At 34.8% G+C, this 24,336-nt stretch overlaps 1 protein-coding gene across 1 annotated transcript; it reads right to left on the reverse strand.

Moving 5' to 3' along the window:
* Positions 1-727: 727 nt before the first annotated feature.
* On the reverse strand, positions 728-22,488 carry LOC136847742 (nose resistant to fluoxetine protein 6-like). The gene is made up of 17 exons (XM_067119611.1): positions 21,838-22,488; positions 19,818-19,987; positions 19,021-19,183; positions 17,964-18,102; positions 15,267-15,376; positions 14,684-14,775; positions 13,826-13,934; positions 13,393-13,477; positions 12,131-12,291; positions 10,996-11,164; positions 10,079-10,172; positions 6,859-6,952; positions 6,359-6,497; positions 4,616-4,811; positions 2,994-3,136; positions 2,255-2,366; positions 728-829 (listed from the first exon to the last, which is right to left on the reverse strand). The coding sequence occupies exons 1-17, from the start codon at positions 22,014-22,016 to the stop codon at positions 792-794; spliced, it is 2,193 nt and encodes a 730-aa protein (XP_066975712.1). The 5' UTR covers positions 22,017-22,488; the 3' UTR covers positions 728-791.
* Between the last annotated feature and the right edge of the window lie 1,848 nt (positions 22,489-24,336).

The following is a 24,336-nucleotide window of genomic DNA, read 5'->3' on the forward strand; positions in this document are numbered from 1 at the left end:
TTATGTACCCGTAGCGCCCGAAAATTCATAAAGGCCGTAATTCTACTTCCATTACCTACAACTGCTGTTCTTGTTGCTGGAGGTAGCAGTAACAGTGTTGGTAGTAGAAAAAAGATTTTTAATACCCTGCATGTATAAGGATTCATCCATACCTTAGATAAAATATTGTTTCTTAATAAACAATGTTGTTTAGTAGATTTTAAGAACAAAATCTTCCTTCGCATATGTTTGGGTTTTACTCTGTACATTAAACCTTACTCTTCAATGTGAATAATATTTTCAGTGCAATTCAAGATTTTAATACATTAAAAGATACATTTGATGATGCCTGTGAAAATTAGAGTGCAGATGCAGAAGGCTCTGTGTATATATATATATATATATATATATATATATATATATATATATATATATATATATATACATATATATATATACATATATATACACATACTGTAGGTATTTTGACGAATCTAAGAATCGTTAGAGGTATGATCAAAATATGAACAGGATTTATTGACGGTTTTCAATTTTACATAGCCATATTTCGAAAAGCACCCCAAAATATTACGATTTGAATGCAGAAGTCAATCATCGAGGAAGAATCTTAACAAACAACACTCATAGACGAGATTTCTCCCAATATTTACATTTCCAGGTGAAGTCTAACTAGTATGTTTTTAAGAGACCGGTCTTTGATCTCTTCTTTATTTCATTCACCCCTTCCTTTTCTATTTCCTTTGAGTGTTGTGTTGCCAGTCCATCGGCCTTTCGGTATTTCAAGAAAACTGTTAGGATTCTTTCAGTGGCTCCTCTTGCACGTTTCGTCCTGAGGAAAGAAAGAGCTGAATGAATGGGTTTTCCCAGCAAGCGTCAAAAAATGAAAATAGGTAAAGAATGCAACAATTAACACTCGTTTCCGAATATACCCCTTTGTTTTTTTTTATCTCTTTTTTTTATTTATTATACTCCTCTTCGGCTTCCAACTTTTTTTCACACAGGGTATTCTATTCTGTGCCAAAGGTGAAAACTGATTCCAACTTCAACGATACTATCATAATTTACCACCTCATGAAATACAGCACGATTTGAAGACAAGAGGAGAGGCCTTTGAAGAGCACGACTGGGAGAAGAGCTACCCCCTACCACCACAGAGATGAACCCATGGATCTGTTGCAAACCATAATTAACGTCGTTCCTCATTATGAAGAACAGCGCGGCGCGAGCGAAGGTAAAAAAGAACTGACCAATGTTGCATATGAATTTCCCTGTTGGGAAGGGAACTATAAGGCAGTCAATAATTGCTAATTTTGCCACACTGCTACTCCTTTACTGACCCATCTACGCTACCAACGTAACCATGAATAAACATTTCGGTGTTATACTGGCGTTCAGAACAAAGGACCTTTAGTACACATAATTCACCCGAAAATCATGTTCAACGACTGGTGATGTCCGAAGCCGTATCTACTGACTGACAAAAATCATCTATAAATATCCGCAGGGCACTAACGTGCTAATGATGGAACATGAAGAAAACGGATTATTCTGCTATAATGAACAAATAATATATACCTTGAGGATGCTGTCACCTAGAAAAAGCCATTAATTCATTCGATGAAAGATGTAAGTGCTGTTTTCATTAATATTTCCAATACTATTTATGCAGAAGACTAAGAGGAATAATAGCTTTCATTATAGATAGGGATAAGTGAGGCCCTTTCTTGTGTACTAAAGCTCAATACAGTGGTAGAAATACGCTTTAAAATCCTGAAACTTTACGAGGATTGCTGCTCTCATTGCCAGAATGAATGAAACTGAAGCAGATTCTCTGGTTGTTGTTGAAGATGAAACCGGCTATAATCCAGCAGGGCTTCTGCCCTTGAGCAAACCGTGAAACCAAAATTTCGCGGACCATTGCTTTATATCAGGTTCCTGCTTCATATACTAATTACTTGATCATTCTGGTTTAACGGGGTTAAGCAGCCCCCCATCCACCTGTTGCTCACAAGCAGGTTGGGGGTTACTCCCTTCTGTATGTTTTAAGATCAGGTATTTGACTTTCCATCAATCCAGGGAGTAAATTTGGAATATTAGCCTAACGAATCTGGAGATTTCGTTTTCTCTCGGGCTGGACCCACTAAGTAGGTGTGCTCAAGGGATATGGTTAGCTGTCGTTTACCGTATTCAAAACATTAAAGTATAGCCTATATAGTCTGTGTGTGAACGCAAACCGCTGTGTGGACAGTCTTACCTGGTCTGGGAATGATAGCTTTCTCTAGCGATAAAACGGGAATCTCGCTCGTTATAGAGATGCCAATGGCCATTAACCCGCCAACGAAGAGGTACCCACAGGTCTCGATGAACTGCAATTATGGAAAGAGAGTTGAGGAATTATAAGTTGAACTCTCTCTCTCTCTCTCTCTCTCTCTCTCTCTCTCTCTCTCTCTCTCTCTCTCTCTCTCTCTCTCTCTCTATTTTTCATTTAATAATTTGGCAATTTTTTGTAAATTGCTTATAATTGTTGAGACACCATACGGTGAACAGATACATAGAAGAAAAATCTATCTGATAAAAAGGCGTTTCAGAATTCAAAATTAACCCTATATAAAACTGAATTAACTATATATATATATATATATATATATATATATATATATATATATATATATATATATATATATATATATATATATATATACACATACATACATAGATATATGTGTGTATATATACTTTCAACATTTATGCATTGCAATAATAGAGATTAGCTGCAATGCAAAACGAACTATATTAACTGTCACATTCATACATATATAAATTATATATGTATATATATTGTGTATACACACACACACACACATATATATATATATATATATATATATATATATATATATATATATATATATATATATATATATGTATATACAAATCAAAACACAGACTGATAGAAGGCTTACTTTCTACATAAGCTCATAACAAATACCAACCTTATTGAGGTGATTCATGTATAAAGGTACGTAGCTCATTCCATTTGACAGTATCATGACGGGTACCGTGATGAGGAACATGGAATATGCTAGTCTACTCATCGGTAACCAGCATGCATGACCCAAAAAGGTGTTCACTGGACCTGGATTGTAGTGAAATGTTATTATTTTATGCACAGTCTAGGAATGTGTTTTCTAGGCAACCATTAGAAAAAACGGAGTAAATATTTGCAAAATCCATGTTAGAACCTTAGATAACGTCTAAAAATAAGCAATAGGTTAAGGCAAAGTCAATTTTCCAAAACTTTTGTTATTATTATTATAAAAACATTCCCTCTAACTGTATTGCCATTGATTAAGAAACTACTTGATATAAATTATAGTTTTCCATGTAGGTCTGCCAAAACATTGGTTTTTATTATTATTATTATATTATTATTATTATTATTATTATTATTATTATTATTATTATTATTATTATGGAACACACCATTAAAAGTAAAGTTTGTCCGAGCCAAAGCAAGATTGTTATTATTTATTTCACTGCTATTCAAAGTTTGCATTTACAAAGGACATGCCTCAAATGCCACTTACTAGCTAAACAAATATCCAAAGAAAAGAGTACTTTGTAGAAAAGTTAAAATAAATTTCTCTCTCCACGCTTTTATAAGTGATTGCATTTTCATATTTTATAAGTATACATACTGTATATATACCTGTATATATTTTAAGAACATCGAATATCCATTGACACAAAATAGGGGAATTTACCATTCAGTAATAGAAAACGGTTCATTTCGTTTAAGAGAAAATATTTGTAAAATTGTATGAGTAACGCAAGTAAATTTAGAGTGTCGTTACTCCAACGTGAAAGCAAGTTTTTGTTTATAGATACAATCTTTAGTGTTCCTACTTAGGGTAGAAACTGGTTAAAGAAAGCTCATACTAAGTGAGTCTTTTAGAGCTGAGTAACAACAGCTGACCATATATCGATGGTTAATAGACTTAAGTGGCTATATTTAAACCAGTCGTAACGGTAAGCAAATCAAGACTTAGAATTCGATACCACAGCTTCAGAGTCTGATGGAAGTGGCAAATAATAACAATAAATCCAAAATTCCAGTGCTCAGAAATACATTCTAGATTAACCAAATGCATCCTAACCAACCCATATCCAAGTAGGACAGTTTCCTTTGGGAAGTGCTTTGTGGTTTGGGGAAGTGGGGAGCGTTTTACCACCACTGGTCAATTACTTTGCATGCAAATAATTGTCTACCAATTTCTTTATTTCTATTTACTGGTTAATTTTATTTCATTTCATTGTCCTTCTCTTCTTACAGGTTTTCTCCCCTTTTTTGTATTCATATGAGCATCTGCCCCGTGGAATCTTTTGTAGGGGAGGGGGGTCTACTTTGCATGATTCTGTGTTCATTCCTAGTAATAATAATAATAATTCCACACAGTAACGTGAATAGTTAATTAAGAAAAATCATACAATTGTTTTCTTAAATTGTAAACGAAAAGTGAAACTCAAACATTCAAATAATATTTTTGGTCTCCGTAGTAAAACAATCATATTGATCATTAAGATAGTAATTTGCCCTTTAGCGCTGTCACCTTACCTCCAAATCCTTTATGGCATGCGAAGACTACCCATAGTAGGGAGAGAGCCCAGGCACCGCGACTGAAACCCCCATAGAGGATGGAAATCGATGACGGTAGTTCCACTGGGTCATTGACTGTATTGTAGGGAGCCATCCCTAACAAGATGAGGCATGAAACTGTCGCAGAAACACACCATCCCAAAATAGCTCCCCACTGTAAGATAATAATAATAATAATAATAATAATAATAATAATAATAATAATAATAATAATCTTTTTCTCACAGCCTTGCAAAGTTGGTATCTGAGTCTGGATCCGGGGCGCAGCCTACCTCCTGTTTTCCTAAGATTCTAGCATTCTCCTTATTATTCTTAATGGTGCCAGCAGTAGGCTACACTTTTCCGAAGCAAGCCCGGCTCGAGGTTTGAGCATCCAGTCCTTTCCAGGTTCCTCCTGAGGTCCTCTGAAATTACTCCTAGTGCCCCTTGGATGATAAGTATTACTCCCACATCAGCTTACCAGACTCCTTATTTCCGTGTTGAGAGCTTGGTACTTTCTATCTTTTCCTTTCTTTGTCCCCAAATCTTGTGGCCCATGGCCTCGAATACTTGTATGGCTACAAGTATTAGAGATGCTTGTGGATTTCCTTATTTACTAGGATTAGGTTTGGCCTTCGAGCTAGTTCCGAAAATGAATTGACATTATTATTATTATTATTATTATTATTATTATTATTATTATTATTATTATTATTATTATTGTTGTTGTTGTTGTTGTTGCTGCTGTTATTATTATTATTAATATTATTATTATTATTATTATTATTATTATTATTATTATTATTATTATCAAAATGAGCAAAAAATATGAAATAACGCTGAAAGGCTATTGACTTTGTAAAACAAGCTCTCATAGTATAGTATACTACATGTGGAAAATTACTGTTAGCATCCTTGCCCCAAAAAATAGCAAGTAAATTGTAATTACATTAATATCGAGCAACGAACATAAATAAGAGAGTAAAGCAATAAGGAAAACTAAGCAATTAGCCTGGAACCGCAAATTAGTATCACAGTTTGTTCTGCCACATGGACGTTAACCTCAACACTGCAGGGAAGAATCAGAAACCCAGAAATCAATTTACACAAGGGTCACAACAAAAGAGAAATTAAGCTTGTCTGGTTCCATTCCTCAGACTCAGAAGTGCACTTTCTTGTCTTTTGTTTACTACGAGATATATAAAGTTGTAAAAGTAGCTTAAGAAAATTTAAGAAAAAACCTAGCCCTACTTTCATGTGATAAGAAGGAAACTAAACTTGTGATCTATTCACCGGTAAAGATGGTAAGAGTCGAATAAACAAAAATAGGAGGATAATGCAAGAAAAGAAACCGTGCCAAACAATCCAGTCCGTGGACTGCCTATTTCCTTCGAGAGAATGCGGGATGAGGTGGCCTGACAGAAGTTACAAGGCCGTCTGAGAACGGGAGCCATGTCTAACCAGAGATCGAGTGAGCACGGAGAGAGAGGGGGGTGGTGGGGAATGTCAGCTTGGGTGAAGAAAAAGAAGATCGAGAGAAGAGCGGGCTCAGCGATCAAGCGCATCACATTTCATCCTGTTCTGTCAAGGAATGAGACAAATGATAAATACTCAATGCTTAAAGTAATATAGGAACAGGTAAGGCCTCGTAAAGCTGTAATAACTGAAACGAATGAGAAATGATGACACGGTTGTTTGAACGCAATCATTTGACGTCCCTACCAAAGGCATCTTGAATTTCTTTCCCCTGTAAGCTGAGAGAAGCCATCCAGCCCAAACGCCGATGAAATACGGACTAGCTCGACCCCAGGGCATGTAGTCATGGTTGAGTGACGTCTCCTTTGGTACGATCTCTGGTATTCTGTTCAGGATAAAAATGAAAGTACTGTAAATGAATAATGTTGTCAAAGACGAGTAAGAGGATCTATCGTATTCCTCATAGAAAAAATGAAATTGGAAAATAAGAGAGCAGTGTGCTCTAAACCTTTAATTTAGTCGGATTAAGAGCGAATAACAGGGGAATGCACTCTCAGATTTTGAGAAACCAAAATAAAAACTAAGTATTGTCATATCAGAATACACTTAAAAGGAAAAACGAGTGAATGCAAGGCACACTAAGCAGGAGAATTAGCTTTGCGGTATTGGGGTGAAGACGTAGATAAAAAAAAAACTAAACACTAAGATGTCAGTGAAAGTTTGAAATAACAAAATTTCTAACTTACGCGAAAGGTAGGTACGGTTTCAGGTTAAAAGCGGCATAAAGCGAGCACGGTATAGCAAATGAGGCAACCGTTACTCCACTCAGGGTGATCAAGCCTGAAATTACAAGACATTAATTAGTTTTACACGCACATATATATATATATATATATATATATATATATATATATATATATATATATATATATATATATATATATGTGTGTGTGTGTGTGTGTGTGTGTGTGTAGTGCGTGCGTGAGTGATACAACCTGTGAAGGTTTTCCCTGGAAGTGTTCCAAAGCAGAGGAGTTATAAAAGGAACGGTTTGAACCTGTTTGTGGAGAAAATCTACATATATAAAAATGGATGTATGTATGTGTGTGTGTGTTCCAGCATAACTCTGAAACGCATTGAATAATACCAACCAAACTTATTATCTCGAAAAGAATACTGTGAGGGTAAGACATCACCAGCACTAAAGGGGGTGCAGGCGTGAAGGTCTTCCCTGAAACGGGGCTGGTTCTGCCCGTGACTAAATAAACTCTACAGGTTTATCATACCTCCTTTTAGTATACATATGACTTACTATCTGGGAAAGAATACTGTCGGAGTAAGACATCACTGGCACCAAAAGGGGGGGGCCACATGTAAAAATACCAAAAACGACAGATACTAGTGTCTAATCCTTAGTTTTTGAGGTCACTGAGATGAATAGTGATGCTCCTGATGCCCTTTAAGTCCAAGTTCAGCCCCGATAGGAAGGCGGGGTGGGAAGGGGTGAAAAATATAATGTCAAAAATAAAGATATTAGTGTCTAATCCATAGTTTCCTGAGGTTGCTGAGATGAATAGTGACACTCCTGATACCCTTCAAGTCCAAGTTCTGCCCTGATAGGAATGTGGGGTGAAAATTGGTGAAATATAAAATGTCAAAAATGCTGGGCAATGTAATTGAAGCAACTATCTTAACAGGAGAGGGTGAAAGTGAAAGAGAGAGAGAGTAGAGGGGGTTTTAAGGAGGAGAAAGAGGGAAAGTTGGAGAGAGAGAGTGAGAGAAAGAGTAGAGGGGGTGTTAGGGAGGAGAAAGAGGGAAAGAGTGAGGGAGAGTTGAAGAGAGAGTTTATCAGTTGTCATTCAGAGTTTCCCTGGGCAGCGCCGGGTTGGTCAGTTAGTTCCCTGTAACTGCAAATGAGCTTCTTTTCCTGAGCCCAGCAACAACCAGGAAATGAAAATAACAACACCCTCACTTCTCTGCATGGTGTAGCAAACACCTAAATGGCTGGAGGCATGGAGTTTGCAACCTCATAGGTGCTACTGCAAAAAATGGAGAAGTAAATACAATGCAAGGTCTAGGGTTTTGCATATGCATCTATGACACAGGAGGAGAAAAAATGTTTGATAGCTGACTTGCTTAAGATGAGAGAGCTGAATATTGAGACAAAAAGGAAAGGACAGTGTATGTGTGCGTGTGTGCAAGAACAGGAAGGATGTAAGGTCTGCCTGAGGTAACTGGAGATTTTGAGCTAGAAACAGATCACTTGTAGCTCCTGGAAGACTGTGAGGAGGGTGAAAGGGTACGAAGTTCGTTACTCAAAGATTTTATCAGTAAGACTGAATATGATTGGAAAAAAGTTGTGATAGCAATTGGGAAGGGTCAAGAAATTAAAGTGAAAGAAAGTGTTGTAGGAGCGTCTGAATCTTTGACTGGCTCGGTTTGGAGAATATGAATAGGTAGTTGTGCTAGGTGACTGAAATGCCAAAGTAGTTGACAGGCTAAGATAAGGCGCTAGTAGGTTTAGAGCTCCATGAGCAAATGTGTTTGGAAAGGGGCTTGATTGTTGAAAATATCTGGTTTCCAAAGAAGGATATTCATAAATATCATTGGAAATGTTTGCTGAATTATTTATTATTGTCGAGTAGATGAAAATTATAAGCTGATGGATGCAATGGCAAGAAAAGGAGTGGCCTGGAGATGTATCTGACCATTATTGAGCAGAAGTAAGAGTTGATGCAGATAGAAGTTTAAACTAGAGAACAAAGGGTGAAAATTTCTGTAAAAATAATTAATAAAAGACGCTGAGTTTACTAAGAAAACAATGTGAACAGCATAAGAAAAAGAAAATGGAATAAAAATGGGCACGTAGAAGGAACTGATTAGGAGTATGGAAAATTCCAGGATAAGGGTCGTAGATAGTACGGAGTTTTTTGTAATTACAATATATAGGAAGAATGGAAGTGAAAACACTAAGTTAATTATGAGAAGATAAGGTTTAGTGAAGAAAAAAAGAAGATAATTTGAAGAGCAATTGTTTGATATAAGTGAATATCATGTAACAGTATACAGGAGGATAGATAAGACAGTCACGAAGACAATGGGATAGAAAAGGTAGTCACGAGGGTAGTGAGACAGAAAAGGAAGAATTTTAATGAAAATGGAGCAGTGAATGTAATCGAGAGCTTTAGAGAGAAAAGTTCTTACATAGGGAAGTAAATGCAGAGAGAAAGAGGGATGAGCAAAACGCTCTCAAAATCAAAAATGCAACAAAACAGATGCAGTCTGAAGAGCATGCATTCTTGGGTCGAGGGATGAGTATTTTGAAGACTTTTCTTTTATGTAATGAATAGAAAAGAGGAAGAGTGCATGACACAGGCATGGAATGGTTGGTGTAAGTTTTAGATTGCTTGTGGAAGTGACTGTTAATAATGTAAGGAGGGTACTTAAGTGGCTGAATAATGAAAAAGGCACCAGGAGTGGATGTGTATACAGATGAGATCCTGTAGTACGATGGAGGAAGTCTTTATTGTATATCTAGATGACATTTTTCCGAAAGAAATGATTGAGATGAATAATTGTTCATTTGATAAAGGCGATAGAGGAGATTATTAGTCATTAAGTTAATTAGCATACAAGGAATGGAATGGAATGGAATATAGAGTTTAGGCCAAACACTGGGATCTATGAAGTCATTCAGCGCTGGAAAAGGAATTGAGAGTTGGTAGGTTTGAACTGAAAGGTGTAACAGGAGGAAAACCTCACAGTTGCACTATGAAATAATTGTTAGGAGAGGGCGGATAGCAAGATGGAAGCAAGATAATATAAACAGAGGTACAATAAAAGGAATGAAAGAGGTTGCAACTAGGGGCCGAAGGGACGCTGGTATTTTTCTCTTTATTTTGAACGACAATACTCATATGCAGTTTCAAGCTTCGAAGTGTTAAAGAAGGACTACAGTGCACTCACCAATTTTTCGGTTGAACGTTAGGGGTACCAGGAGTACGGGTAGTATAAGATACAGTTGGCTGTCTGCTGCTGTGTACCAACTCTGGGGCAAACACTGGAAAAGGATAACAACGATAGAGATATCATTGTCATTACCAGTCCTATTATTATTATTCTCTTGTCATTATCACTGCGAACTGTTGTTCTTATCATTTTTATTGTTGTTGAAGTTGCTGCTGTTATTATTACTTATCTCATTTTGTTTATCTTTGGTATTATTATCATTATTATCACTATTGTTGTTTTTGTTGCTGTTGCTGCGCTTCCTTGTAATGGTTTGTTTTTAATGTTGTTGGGGTCTCTTACAGATCGTCTGTTATTTTAGACACGGAAGTTTTAAGATTTTTTCCTATAAAACAGGCTTCTCACTTTTGACAAAAATTCCTTTACTCAAGAAAATATATTTATTGAAGGAAAATTTTTATTTCTTGAATATAAATTTGCTTTACCAGAATGTGGAAATTTTAACTCGACGAAATGGAACCTTATTCTAGCACACAGCTTTTGCTTCAATTGAATAAGATTACTTCAACTGAAGCAATCTTATTCCAAGAAACAGCTCTTACTCGAAGGTAAAATGGAAATCACTTCATGAAAAGGAGCCTGTTTTTAAGAAACAGCTCTTACACTCCAAAGAACGGATTTTACTTTATGAAAAAGGAACATTTCTATAGGAACATGGTTCATTCTTTGAAAATATTAGCCATCTTCCTTAACGAAAAAGTTACCTTATTTTCAAATAATTTCACTTTATGATAAGGGTACTTACTCTAGTAAATAAGTCCTTTACTCGTGGAAGAAAGGATCTTCCCGAAAAAAGAAGCGCTATATACTCTACAAAAAAAAGGGATCCTTACTTTATGGAACAGGGGTCTTACCCTGGAGGTATCATCGGCGAAGTTGGAAACAAGAAGTACGTCCATATACCAGTTCTCTCGACAAGGCTGCAAATTCTCCGAGTTGACGTAAGGTCCATACGGGCCTGCGAGGCCGTATTTAGCCACTGTGGCCATGAAGAAGCAAGTCAGAGCAATAGCCGGTATCAATCTAGGAAAATAGACATTAAAACGAATTGCAAAAGCATTGTAATTTTCATTATCACTCACGCAATATTATCTAGGTAAATTCAAATGAGGAAAGTAGGGAAGACACTGAATTCATCCTAAAAGATAGCCAGTCTGTTGACATGCTTCATCAGCAGATTTCTTCAGTTATTTTATACCATTGCTCCTTACGAATTAAGTTTCCTTTTATGGAACAGTAAGGTTATTCACCTTATTTTGTTGTGTTGAGATGTTCACACTGTTTTCTTATGTTTTAAGGATTCATCAGGTGTTCTGCAGATTTATCTTTGAGGTTGCGTTAGTTTTTATGTCTTATTTTTTAATGTTGCTGTTGTTGTTGTAGTTACTAAATACAGTGTAAGTGTTGTGACCTTGTTAATGGTAGCCGTTCGTTTGCTAAAGAGGATACAATATGGCAGTGCAGAAGCCGGATTATCGGAAATTTAACCTCGGCTTCTCATAGTTCGTATTTATAATTGCAATAAGCTGGTCGCAAGCATCTAAAGTCCTTTTACTTGTACAGCCATAAACTCTGCTGATCTACAAATGATGAAATAATTTTGCTTTATTGCAACATATGTTGTCCCCTTTTGCCTGTTCCATGATTTGTATGCTCATTACAAACCATAATAATAATAACTATTATTATTATTATTATTATTATTATTATTATTATTATTATTATTATTATTATTAATCTGTGCTTTTTCCTTTCCTATTTGCACTGTACTGTGCGCTTACACATGCACATTATATTCTGTGAATCCTGCAAAACAGAATGTCCATGCAGAACAGAATGGCCGCCAGTTCAAGATCATGGTTCATTATACACATTATGAGTAAGAACAACAAGATTACATTACGTAATATACTACTTAGCATCTTTCCCTCGTCTGACCCCGGTATTGACGAACATTTTCCACTATCTAACAACATGCTCCCAGCTCACCTGAGTATCCTGTGAACATAATACATAATCCAGTTTACTCGTCCGCTCTCAGCTTTCTCTCGGAGGACGCTATACGTGGCAAGGAGGCCGCTCATAAAGAAGAACGTGTCCACGCTAAAGCTACCATTGAAGACAATCTGGTCCAGGGCATTGTCAGTTATCTGTAAAACAAAATTAGCACAGAAACAAATTCAGAAAAATTAATATTTGGATATGACAGAAGTAGTAAGGTTAACATTTCAACAGAACTGGCTTTTTGCGTGCGCTGTTGCCCCTTTCCCCACCACCCGAGTTTTTATAGTTTAAGACACATTTAAGGCTATGAACCAGGGTCATTTAATATTTACATATTTCACTTAAGAAGGGTATTCTGGGCACCTGGTGAAGTTACTTCCAGCTCAGATTCTTATTAATGGTAACGAAGATTATGACAATATTTTACTTTTTTAATATTCATAGGCTATTAAAAAAAGTCGATATTAGTATGCAATTTATATATATATATATATATATATATATATATATATATATATATATATATATATATATGTGTATGTATGTGTATGTGTATATATAAAAAGAAACCCAAATGAAAATAACATTCAGAAGATCCGTACCAAACTCTTTCGCAGTGTTTATACACGCATCATCGGGGCACAAAAAAATTTATATATTGGGCCCCTACGATGCATGAATAAACAACGGTAAAGCACTTTTTATGAATCTTCTGGCTGTTGTTTTCCTGTGATTTTGGCTTATACTAAATCATGAACGTCCCCTATGATTTTTTTAGTATTTATGCATACGAGTATTTATATATACATATACATACATACATACATACATATATATTTATATATATATATATATATATATATATATATATATATATATATATATATATATATATATATATATATATATATATATATATATATATATATATATATATATATATATAATCTCGCTCACCGGCGATAGAACAACAATCGATTCCCATGGAGAGACGAGGACCTTCCCTGAAATATCCGTTGGGCGTCTATTAATCTAAGCTGTGAATTATGTATGAATTACTAAGTCGACTGTGCTTGGCGGCACAGAAGCTGAAGAAGGAGTGGGGCTAGGACCTTTATCCCAAAAAGACCTGATGAGAACCGGAAAGTTGACCCCCTCTAGAGCTACCCTCTCTAAGTAAGTAGGTAAAGAATATGAAAAATACTATCTGCGCCCCTGGACAACTTGAACTTTAGTGTAAAGCTTACATTTTGAAGTCCTTTCAAGTTCTGCGTCACTTTTGAGAAAAGCGAATAGCTGTGGCACCATGTCACCCAAATCATGGACAGTGCCCTGGAATATAATAGGAACAATAATCAAGATAAAATCTAGACTAATGCCAGTAGTTAAGAGACTTTTAAAGTGCTTTCAATTGTGGAAATTCTGGGTTTTAATTGTTTTTTACGGTTAAAAAGCACTGGGTGCCTGTTCACAAGAAATGTAAAAATGAATTTCTTACAGATTTCTATGAAACTGAGCAGGTGCGAGTTTTAATCAAGGGGGAATCATTGAGATCTTGAGATAGGTCCGGATACCTGTGTAGGCTCCTCTTTTTTTTCATGTGTGACAACCAGTTTGTCAGTCAGTTGAATGCATTTATTGATTATAGTAAAAAAAGAACAGTTATTCAGAAGAAAGTACCTCAGCCCATGGAGACAATCGATTACATCAGGATTCGTTTTATTAACCACTTTGAAGATGCTTGACATACTACGATAAAAAGATAGGACCAGCCAGAATTTTAGGGGACCTGGAAAGAATTTAAGAAACATACACACTGGAATGTATATATATGTGTATATATATATATATATATATATATATATATATATATATATATATATATATATATATATATATATATATATATATATATATATATATATATATATATTAAAGAACTATTAACTTCTAAATCTCATGATATATTCAGCAACATGCAAACAGAGACTTTATGGTAAAATTTTACGAAATCACTTACTTCACGCTTAATACTATTTTGAAAAGTATGACAAATACATTTTTTGTGTGCATTGGCAACACAATTAGTATATGTCATGGGGAATTTGCAGGAAAAGAAAACATTTTATGAAATATAATGTATGTCCCAGGGACTTTGTATAAAAAATTAGAAAGTATGATATATGAAATGTTTTTATGAAACAACATTTTATAAAATACCCTAGTCGAAAGCAAGGTTTAGCTGAAGCTATTTAACCGTGATGTATGACATATGCAAGCTTTTATCATTGTATTCGTTGTGTATTGCTAATGGCTTATATAATGAGGTGTGAAATGAAATGTGACTATTTTCTTAAATATGTAAGGGTACATTGAACTATATTGTCGACATGTACTGTACAAGACATGTATTGCCAGTTAAAAAGTGACTTGAAATGTTAACAATTAAGGTGCTTCGATATTAACTTCGGGAATGTGACATATCTTAGTCAAAACTGTGACTTTTTCTCGTAACTTTATTTCCGTTCACCCTCTCACCTTCTTTGACCTCTGGTTTCTTTGCCCAGTTGACGAAAAATTCCACGATGGCGGCCCCAACAATCACGCACCATATGATGCCTATTGCGACACTGAGAAAACAGGAGAAATTAGTTGTATTCATTAAGATTAAATCTCATGCATGTTGTGCCAAGAAACAGACACTAAAATTATGTTGATATTCCAGCCAGGTGCAATTTTAAATAGTTAAATGTTTCTCACACACACATACATATATATATATATATATATATATATATATATATATATATATATATATATATATATATATATATATATATATATATATATATATATATATATATACACATACGTCTTTTATAAGGTTCCACTCTTTTACATATATAATTACATACATGTCTGCCAGAGTTCTTTGGGGCAACTGAGCAAAATCTTATTGTGTTTCTGTTAGCTCATGCATCGAATGATGTATCTGTCATTAGACATACATATATATGTATATATGTATATATATATATATATATATATATATATATATATATATATATATATATATATATATATATATATATATATATAAAAGAGAGAGAGATAGACTTACATGAATGCAGTATCTCCGTCATTTTTTTCTATGTATTCTCGATCAGCTGTTTGGCAATGGACATCGACAAGACTCCAAGCTGTGTTATTAAAGGTGAAACTGATGCTCTCCTGATCAAGAAGAGAGCGAAGAAAAAGTAAATTAAAACCTAAGAAGCGTTTATGTTTAGAGGTATCATTGTTTGTAATCTTTACCTACTGTACTGTTACTCGTCGCTGTTGCCGTTCTTCGTTACAACGGATAAATGTCGAGAAATAAGAATGGCAGGTGTTTTTTTTTTTTTTTTTACTAAAAGTTGATGTTATTAATTCACAGCATTTTTTTTATTGTTCCTTGGAGTCATTAATAAGTGTTTTCGCAAAAAAATGAAAGCGCCTAAGATTTCAGCAACGTTTAAGTTTGATTCAAATGCTCATTGAAATTTGTAATTGCTTTACTTGTTAAACGGACAGAACACAAAGAAACGAGTGGAAACATTTAAAAGCGTAACAGCTTTCAGATTGAAAGCCATCACCGATATCTTTAAATGTCTTCCCAGTTGTTGTTAATGAAAAAAATAAAAATTCAGCGACAGAAAAGATAGAAAACATTTAAGAAGAGTTTACATTACATTGATTGTTGACATATTCTTTTTATTTGTTGTAAATCAAGAATCAGTTTGTCAAAGATCGGCCTGGTGGACTTTTGTTACATAATGAAGTGAAATAATCAGTAACCAACAGAGTATATTACAGATAGCGTTTATCAAAGTAGCATTTTATCGCGTGAACTTTGCTGTGACATTCAACATCCTATGACTAACATACTCAGACAAAGAAATGTTGCCGAAATGTTTGGTTTTTTGTCATCCGGCTGAATGATTTTCTCTTAAGAGCAATAATGGACGACGTCGTTTAGAGCTTATACTATCTTCACGATGTAAAGTAACGATATACATATACATATACATATATATATATATATATATATATATATATATATATATATATATATATATACATATATATATATAGATTTATACATATATGCATGTATATTTAATACATATATGTATATATTTAACGTATATATGTATACATTTATACGTATATATGTATATATAAATATATATATATATATATATATATATGTATTTGTATACATATATGTACTTGTATATATGCATATATATACAGTGTACATATATATGTACATATGTATATGTATATATATATATATATATATATATATATATATATATATATATATATATATATATATTATTACGATTCTCTGTGGTGCATTAATCGTTGATATATATATATGTGTGTGTGTGTGTATTTATATATATATGTGTGTATATGTATGTATATATATGTATGCGCCCCTTTTTCTTAATATCAGTAGAGGGGGGGCAATAAACCAAATACCCTTCTGTCAGTTGGTCTTTTCCTCATCCTACAGATGGCTAGAATCCTATTATTCTATTCCACATGAGTGAAAGCCTCATTGCCGTGTCTTTACCTTAGAGTACATTATAGTTGTATTCAAAACCATAGGCGTTTTCTAGGACAAGAGTGCCAAGGTTGTACTAGTTGCTGCCTGAGCGGCTGAAATCCTCACTAGACACGATGAACATTTATGGTTGCCGTTGACCTTAAGAGAGACAGACAGACAGACAAACAGGCTCATTCCGCTCTTAGAGGACTATTACTCCTGTGGAATGGGTTCAAAACCACCTGCAAACCACTCCTCTACTTTGAAATAGGGTGAATTGGAATACCAAGCCGCTGGTCCCTGCTAGGACAGTGTCCAGATTTTTTTCTGCATATAGGGCTCATCCAATATTCGCAGTTAAGTTATGAATGGGGCAGTGACACATATATATATATATATATATATATATATATATATATATATATATATATATATATATATATATATATATATATATATATATACATATATACACGTATGAAGTTTACTGATTACATTCACGTGTCATAGGGAAATACAACGGCCAAATTGTGTTCCCTAGACTTTTTTTTTTTTTTTGTATATATCTTTAGTAAGTTTTCAGTAAAACTTAATGAGAATAAAATGAAAAAATGTCTTATTTCCCTATCCGAACCCTAAACCCTCGTCGAAGGCGATAATATGCATTGTCGTGGCCATTACATAAAAAAATGTTCAATAAGGGCTTAATATTGTGTCATTCTAATATATATACATATATATGTGTGTATGAGTGTGTATATACAATATATATATATATATATATATATATATATATATATATATATATATATATATATATATATATATATATATATATTATATATATATATATATATAAAATGTTTCTATATATATATACAATTTTCTTATAATTACAAGCAGTGTGGAATTGGTCTGTCTTATTTTCATTCCTTTTCCCATTTTTCTAAAAAGGTTTCTTTCCTTGAAGTACAATGAAGTACAGCGAGCGAGAAATCCTTTTTTTTTTTTTTTTTTTTTTTAGAAAACTGGAATAGATTCTCCAATCTAACACTGTTATTGACATTAACGATTGATGCACCACAGAGAAACGTAGATATATATATATATATATATATATATATATATATATATATATATATATATATATATATATATATATATATATATATATATATATATATATATATATATGGCTATTAGCTGTCAAATGATGCATACCACCAAGTCTGCTTCTTCGCAAGATGAAGGCATGCACGTCCCATAGTAATAGTAGTCGGGAAAATTCAGGATATCATTGTATACTTTCCGCTGTAGGTCTTCTTCTGGTAGATCGTAGGGGTACGAAGTATTGGTGTTTCTGTGAACATAATTGATACAATAGCTGTCATTAACTTCGACTGTAGGTTTTATTCTGATGAAGAAGTTTAATGTGTGTTCCGTGTTAACTTGGTTGGTTTCAGTCATTGTTACTCTCTTACTTATACCCACACATATACTGTATATATGTGTGTATATATATGCATATATACATACACACACACACATATATATAATATATATATTAGAGTGAGAAACTGTGACTGTTTTTATAAGGTATATAAATCTAGAGTTTTGTCCTAGACAGAGAGAGACAGAGAAGTATTTCCGTTTCCAGTCATCTTAGAACAAAATGATGTATACGGTGAATATAGATAGATTAAAATAAACGAACATGTAGAACAAAATGATGTATACGGTGAATATAGATAGATTAAAATAAACGAACATGTAAGCAAACGATGTCGCCATAGTAGTAGTTGTTGTTTATATACGTGAATGAATAACAATATAGGATTCTTAAAAACCGAGGCTGTTGTATAGGGCTTTAGAATCAAGAACAGAATTTTAAATGAAGTTCGAAACTTCCAAACAACTCATCTTAAACCTAAATGCCTTGAATTATGCAAAGTTTAGTATCAAGAAAAGGATCTTGGAACTTTGCAACTTCCAACAGCTTATTCCAATGCCTAATGATAAGTGCTGAGAACAGAATGTGAAGTTAAAATTACAACTACAGAGGCTAACTTCAAGATTAAACGTTTAGAAATAAGAACTAAACCTGCTGTTAATTTTTCATTTTATGAACAATTTTAAATGCTGGCATTTAACAATAGCTCTGAGTTCAGGGGCGCGAAAAAGAGTCTAAAACTAAACTGACAACTTCAGACCCACAACTCTCATCAAGTTCAACCTCTCAATCTGAAAGTCAGGTTGCACCTTTTGACCCAGGTCTTACTCTATGTGAACGAGGCAGTACTTTCCCCGAAATGTTGCGTTAAACGGAACCATACGGCTTTTGGTCACATTGGCTGCGACTGCAGTGCACTCTTCCTGTAGTCCCCATGGAATGGAATTCCCGTTTAGGATGCCGTCGCCCGGGACGCCCCAAGAGTCCGGTACTGAAAATATAAAAAGGAATTGAAAGGTTTTGGTCAGCACAATACGTGCCGTGCCATTATATATATGAATGTGTACATATAAAATGTGTGCGTAAGTAAATACAGAAAATGCACTGAAACGTTGAATTTATTTACAAATATGCTATACTTAAGCAACGAAGAGAGAGATTGGAAACAACGGGGTATAGGAGGCCTGTCGTGTACACCTTATGTTCAATGCATACAAAGACATATCACACTTTAAATACCATATTTGCAGTGTTTTTTATTCGTCAGCTGATTTATCAAAGGATCAAATTATTCCTAGCGTTAAATTCATTACATCTAGATGCAGTATATTTGAGATTGAACTACTTGTAGTTTGTGAATAGTGCAAGTATTTCTGTGCATATAGACAAGTGTGTGTGTGTGTGTGTGTATGTAGACATCTTTTTATTTTACATTTATATACTAGATTTTTCCTTTGGAATGTAAAAGCTGGATATGTTTAAGTTTACATGAATGTTGATAGGATAATTCTGATCCATTTATACCTTAAGAATATGCAAATTTTCATGTGCTCTGTATTTACACGTTCATGTATACACGCTGATGCATGTGTAATGGGGGACTAAGTGTTTTTCCATCCACTTACTTGTTGCTGGCCAGAACTGAAACAGTCTCATCATTATATATTCGAGGACAAGAGGATGATCCCAAACGTAAGCAAGGTTTTGTACATCTTCTATGCATTGCTGATTGATTCCTTCATTTGGAACTGGCAGATAGATGCCACCTACAGTTTTGAGCACTGGTTCATCGTCTCTGCAATAAGGAATAAGAAAAAAGTTAGGGATATCTGCAATTGAAAATGGAACCTTACAGCAGTCATCTTTCTGTTCTACCCAACAGTAAGATTTATGAAGTCTTCATTTCATAACAGAAAGCCTTCAGCCAGGAAGCTAAGTCCTGTAATATGTATGCACATTATATATATATATATATATATATATATATATATATATATATATATATATATATATATATATATATATATATATAATACATGTAACAGGAATTAGATCCTGGCTGAAGGCTTTCTACTATTAAACGAGAAATTTATAAAAGTTATTGTTTGGCAAAATAGAAGAATAGTCTCTATTCTGCAAAACATATAAATGTGTATGTGTGTGTATATATATATATATATATATATATATATATATATATATATATATATATATATATATATAAAATCCTTGTGTGCTTTGCACAAAATGTCAACACTAAGTCTAGACTGTGTTTATTTTAAACCTTATCCACAGTTAGGATTCCAGGAAAACCCTGCTCTCCCTTGTACTGTCTGAATCATGACGTCCCTCTTTTAGTAAAAGAAATTATGTTAGCACATTGTAACTAGAGGGAAAGTTTGTCAGTTCTATTGTCCCTCTTTTGAAAACCGAGATTATGCTGTACTTGGTTTTGTGCTCGTTTTTGCTAACCTCGTATAACGTTATATTAACTAGTTAACAGAATAGATTGCTATGATAGACAAAAGTCACTTACATGAAAGCTTCGTAGGTCGAGAAGTACCTAAGGCTATATGTTGTCATAGCTGATACACAAAACTTGAAGAATCGTTAACTTAATCCAAAATACGGCTGCTGAATGAATAATTGAATCTTGAAATTCAGGCTATAAAGCCAATCAATGACGCACTGTGAGCCATTCAGCGCTCAAAACTGCTAAAGATGGAATTGGAGTGGTTGGTCAGTAAGATAAGGAGATCCAGAAGGAAAATAGAAGCAACCCCTCGCAATTGCGCTACGAATTATTAGTTAAGAGAGGCTGGCCAGCAAGACAAAGGAAAGGAAGTGGAAATGGAAGTAAAGCAGGACTAAACAGTGCAGTGGGCGCATTAGGGGCTGATGGGACGTTGCAAACACCCTTTAGAAATGCTTACAGTGTAACACGTGAGGTGCACTGACAACACTGCCTCCCTTAGCAGGGAAAAGAAGGCAAGTGATTCAAGAGTGTAGCACTACTCAGTAACATTGAAGTGGTAAGGTAGGGATTAAAGTTGCGGTCAGCAAGTTAGAGATTACTTTATCGTGCTCAGGAAACCTGTCGGTCATCAAGGTAGCCGATTTCTTAACAGTAGGATGCCAGGGCAAGACGATGAAACAGAGTCGTTGGCCACGGCTACAGTTTCAAAATTAAACGTCATAATTAGGTGGCGTCTTCTGAAATTCGAAGAAAACTAATAAGCCTGGTATAAGGTTGAAAATTATATGGTTAAGAGAAAATGGAAGCAACGAGTGACTTCCCGAGCACAGAGTCGAAACGTTCAACGCAACGCAATCCAAAGATTGCCTTTCCGCAAAGTAAATATGGGAAGCGGTGGCCTAACAGGTGTTCATGTTGATAGAAGTGAAAACTCTTGTTGAAAACTGATTTCTTTTCTCATGAGATAAACACAATCAACTGAATACTTTATTATTTGCAGTTATGTCTGTCATCTTACATAACTGATGAAGTGAGGGCACTAAATCCTAAAGTAGAGGTAAACAAAAACAGCAGTATTAATAACAATACTAACAAAAAACCCACTTCAGTCTTCAACTAATCAACTAACGAAAAACTAACGAATTGCTCATAACAACCCTTTCACTTACTTTATTTCAGAGTGGTCCTTCAGGATCTTGGGAAGCCCTTTTACAGCTTCATAAACAGGATTCCCATGCCGTTCAAACATTTCCAGTGGCCTCTTCTTTAACTCCTCCCAAATGTCCTCCCCGCTGGTTAACCCAACGATTGCTACCAGCAACAGTGTAATCGTTAATTTCCCCGCCATTGTTGCAAATAAAAGCCGCCTAAACTTGGAAACTGATACCAGATTTAATCCTTAAGAGTCTTTAGTTTAAACCAAGTTTCGCTATGACAAGATCACTCAGGCCGAAAAAGTCAGTGATTTACATTCATTTGTATCCAATGCGCTGATACTGTATTTCCCAAAAATACAAGATGAATACTGACGGGCCTCATTTAAACCCGGTAAGAGGACCTTTGCAGCAGAGATTGGCTACTTGCTTTGCTTAAAAAGTCTCTTATTTAGAATTATTTGGCTCTTAAGGAGGATTAGTACGTTTCACTTAATGCCGCGAAGATGGCAATAGCGTATTTAAAAAAGGGAACGAATGACCTACGCAACCGGAAACTTAACTGATTTAAGACCTGAACCTGAACCAGACCAATGCCCACCGAGTAAATATCTAAGGCGGACAGCCCGAACTACTGTCCTCTGGCTATTCGGATGTACTCATGTGACTAAAGATAATACTTGCCTTATTAAGTCAAGATAAGACTGTTCTCCCTATCGCCTATCTTACAAAGATCTGATAAGGCATTGCACCATCTAATTTTTGAAATCAGTGTCCCTACAAAACACAATGTGAATGAAAGTCTTTAAAACATTAAATTTTCCGTCGGTTTATGCTAACTAAAAATGGCAAAAATAGAGGAAATACTAGAGGTTGGTATTCTTTGCTAGTAGTTTGTTCAGCTGTGTTTATATTACTCTCTCTCTCTCTCTCTCTCTCTCTCTCTCTCTCTCTCTCTCTCTCTCTCTCTCTCTCTCTCTCTCTCTCTCTTATGTATATATATATATATATATATATATATATATATATATATATATATATATATATATATATATATATATATATATATATATATATATATATATACAAATACGTAAAATCCCAGATCCCAGTTATTGACAAGAAATATGGGCAATGTCTGATTGGAATCCTAATGCAACCTTTCCTAATCTAACCTGACCTATAGCAAAACCCTACCCTCCCGGAGACTACGATCGCCCTTCACCCTACCTTGTACTTGTTATACTTATACTATACTTCTTTGATTAGGGCCTTGTGCCCTTGAAAAGTTCGAATAGATTATGCAGTATTTTCAGGAATTATATGTATTTCCTAACATTATGATATATATATACATACTGTATATATACCGGGTGTTTCGAAATTAGAGGGCCCCCCTCCACAGAACAAATGGAAAGTTATGGAGTTTTCTGCTATAGCCTGTCTCCAAGTACATTATTTTAAGTTTCTATTAAGCTATTTTTCATTTTACAATTCTTGTATTTTCAGACTAAGTGACAGAGTTAGATACAGACATGGCTAACGACTCGGAGGAAATCAGATGGATTGACTGAATGTGGGTTATAACCTTCAGAGAGGCACAGGGATGCTGGCGCATCCTTCATTTCACGTTCCTGGATAGCTAAATACATTAAAAGAGATGAATCCTTTGTTAAAAGAAACTGGAACAAAAATCCATATGACTATCATCGCGAAAAGAGTGAGAATCTTGGAAGTCCTGAAGTCCTTTCTCAGGAGTCAAAAGACACCATAGCTGAGGCAGTGGGTAGACCAAGAAAGTCTTTATGTAAATTGGCGCTTGAACTAGAAACAAAAAGGGAAAAGAAGAAGTTATAGTGCTGTATATCGTGAGTTGAAAAAATCTGGTATCAAGCCATTTCATGTTATCAGCAACCCCAAAATCACTCAGCAACAGAGAGAAGACCGTGCATGGTTTTGTGGTTCATTTCGTAAAGATTGGGATGAAGCTGACTTTCTCCTTGCTGCCGCATCAGATGAATTCTTCATTTACACAGTCAGGAAGCCAAATCATAAAAATGACATCATTTGGGCTGCAAAGTTGGATGATATCAGCGATGGTGTGCACTATCGCCAAGTTGTGAAATTTCCTGAATGTTTGGGAATTTTTCTCTGTTTCACAGCCAAACCGTTAATGTGGATCATCAAAGAAAAAGGACAGTCATGGAATGGTGAATACTTCAGAGAAACTGTGCTTACTGGTGGAGTATCCTCAAAGATCCTGAAAATGTGTTATCTGTTGAAGAAGTCACATTTTTGCATGATAAGGCACCATGTTTCAAGGCTCTTCAGACACAGGAGCTGCTTCGAAACAGTGGTACAATTTATTCTCATCAAGTGAATTTCCAGGTAGCTCCCCTGACCTTAATGTGTGTGAAAAATTGGTAGTATCTTACAGGATCGTGTTGAAGCGCGCACAGTGAACTATGATGGTATACCAAGCCTCGACGACCTGCGAAGAGAGGTGACCAAAGT

The sequence above is a fragment of the Macrobrachium rosenbergii genome, chromosome 17 (assembly GCF_040412425.1).
Source record: "Macrobrachium rosenbergii isolate ZJJX-2024 chromosome 17, ASM4041242v1, whole genome shotgun sequence".
NCBI lineage: Eukaryota > Metazoa > Arthropoda > Malacostraca > Decapoda > Palaemonidae > Macrobrachium > Macrobrachium rosenbergii.

Excerpts from the sequence above, each read along its gene's own strand:
- LOC136847742 (XM_067119611.1), bottom strand. The coding sequence starts at position 22,016 with ATGGCGGGGAAATTAACGATTACACTGTTGCTGGTAGCAATCGTTGGG. Across the intron at positions 18,103-19,020 it reads TACTGCCTCGTTCACATAGA|AAACACCAATACTTCGTACC; the intron begins GTAAGACCTGGG and ends TTATGTTCACAG. Across the intron at positions 14,776-15,266 it reads GACGGAGATACTGCATTCAT|TGTCGCAATAGGCATCATAT; the intron begins GTAAGTCTATCT and ends CTGTTTTCTCAG.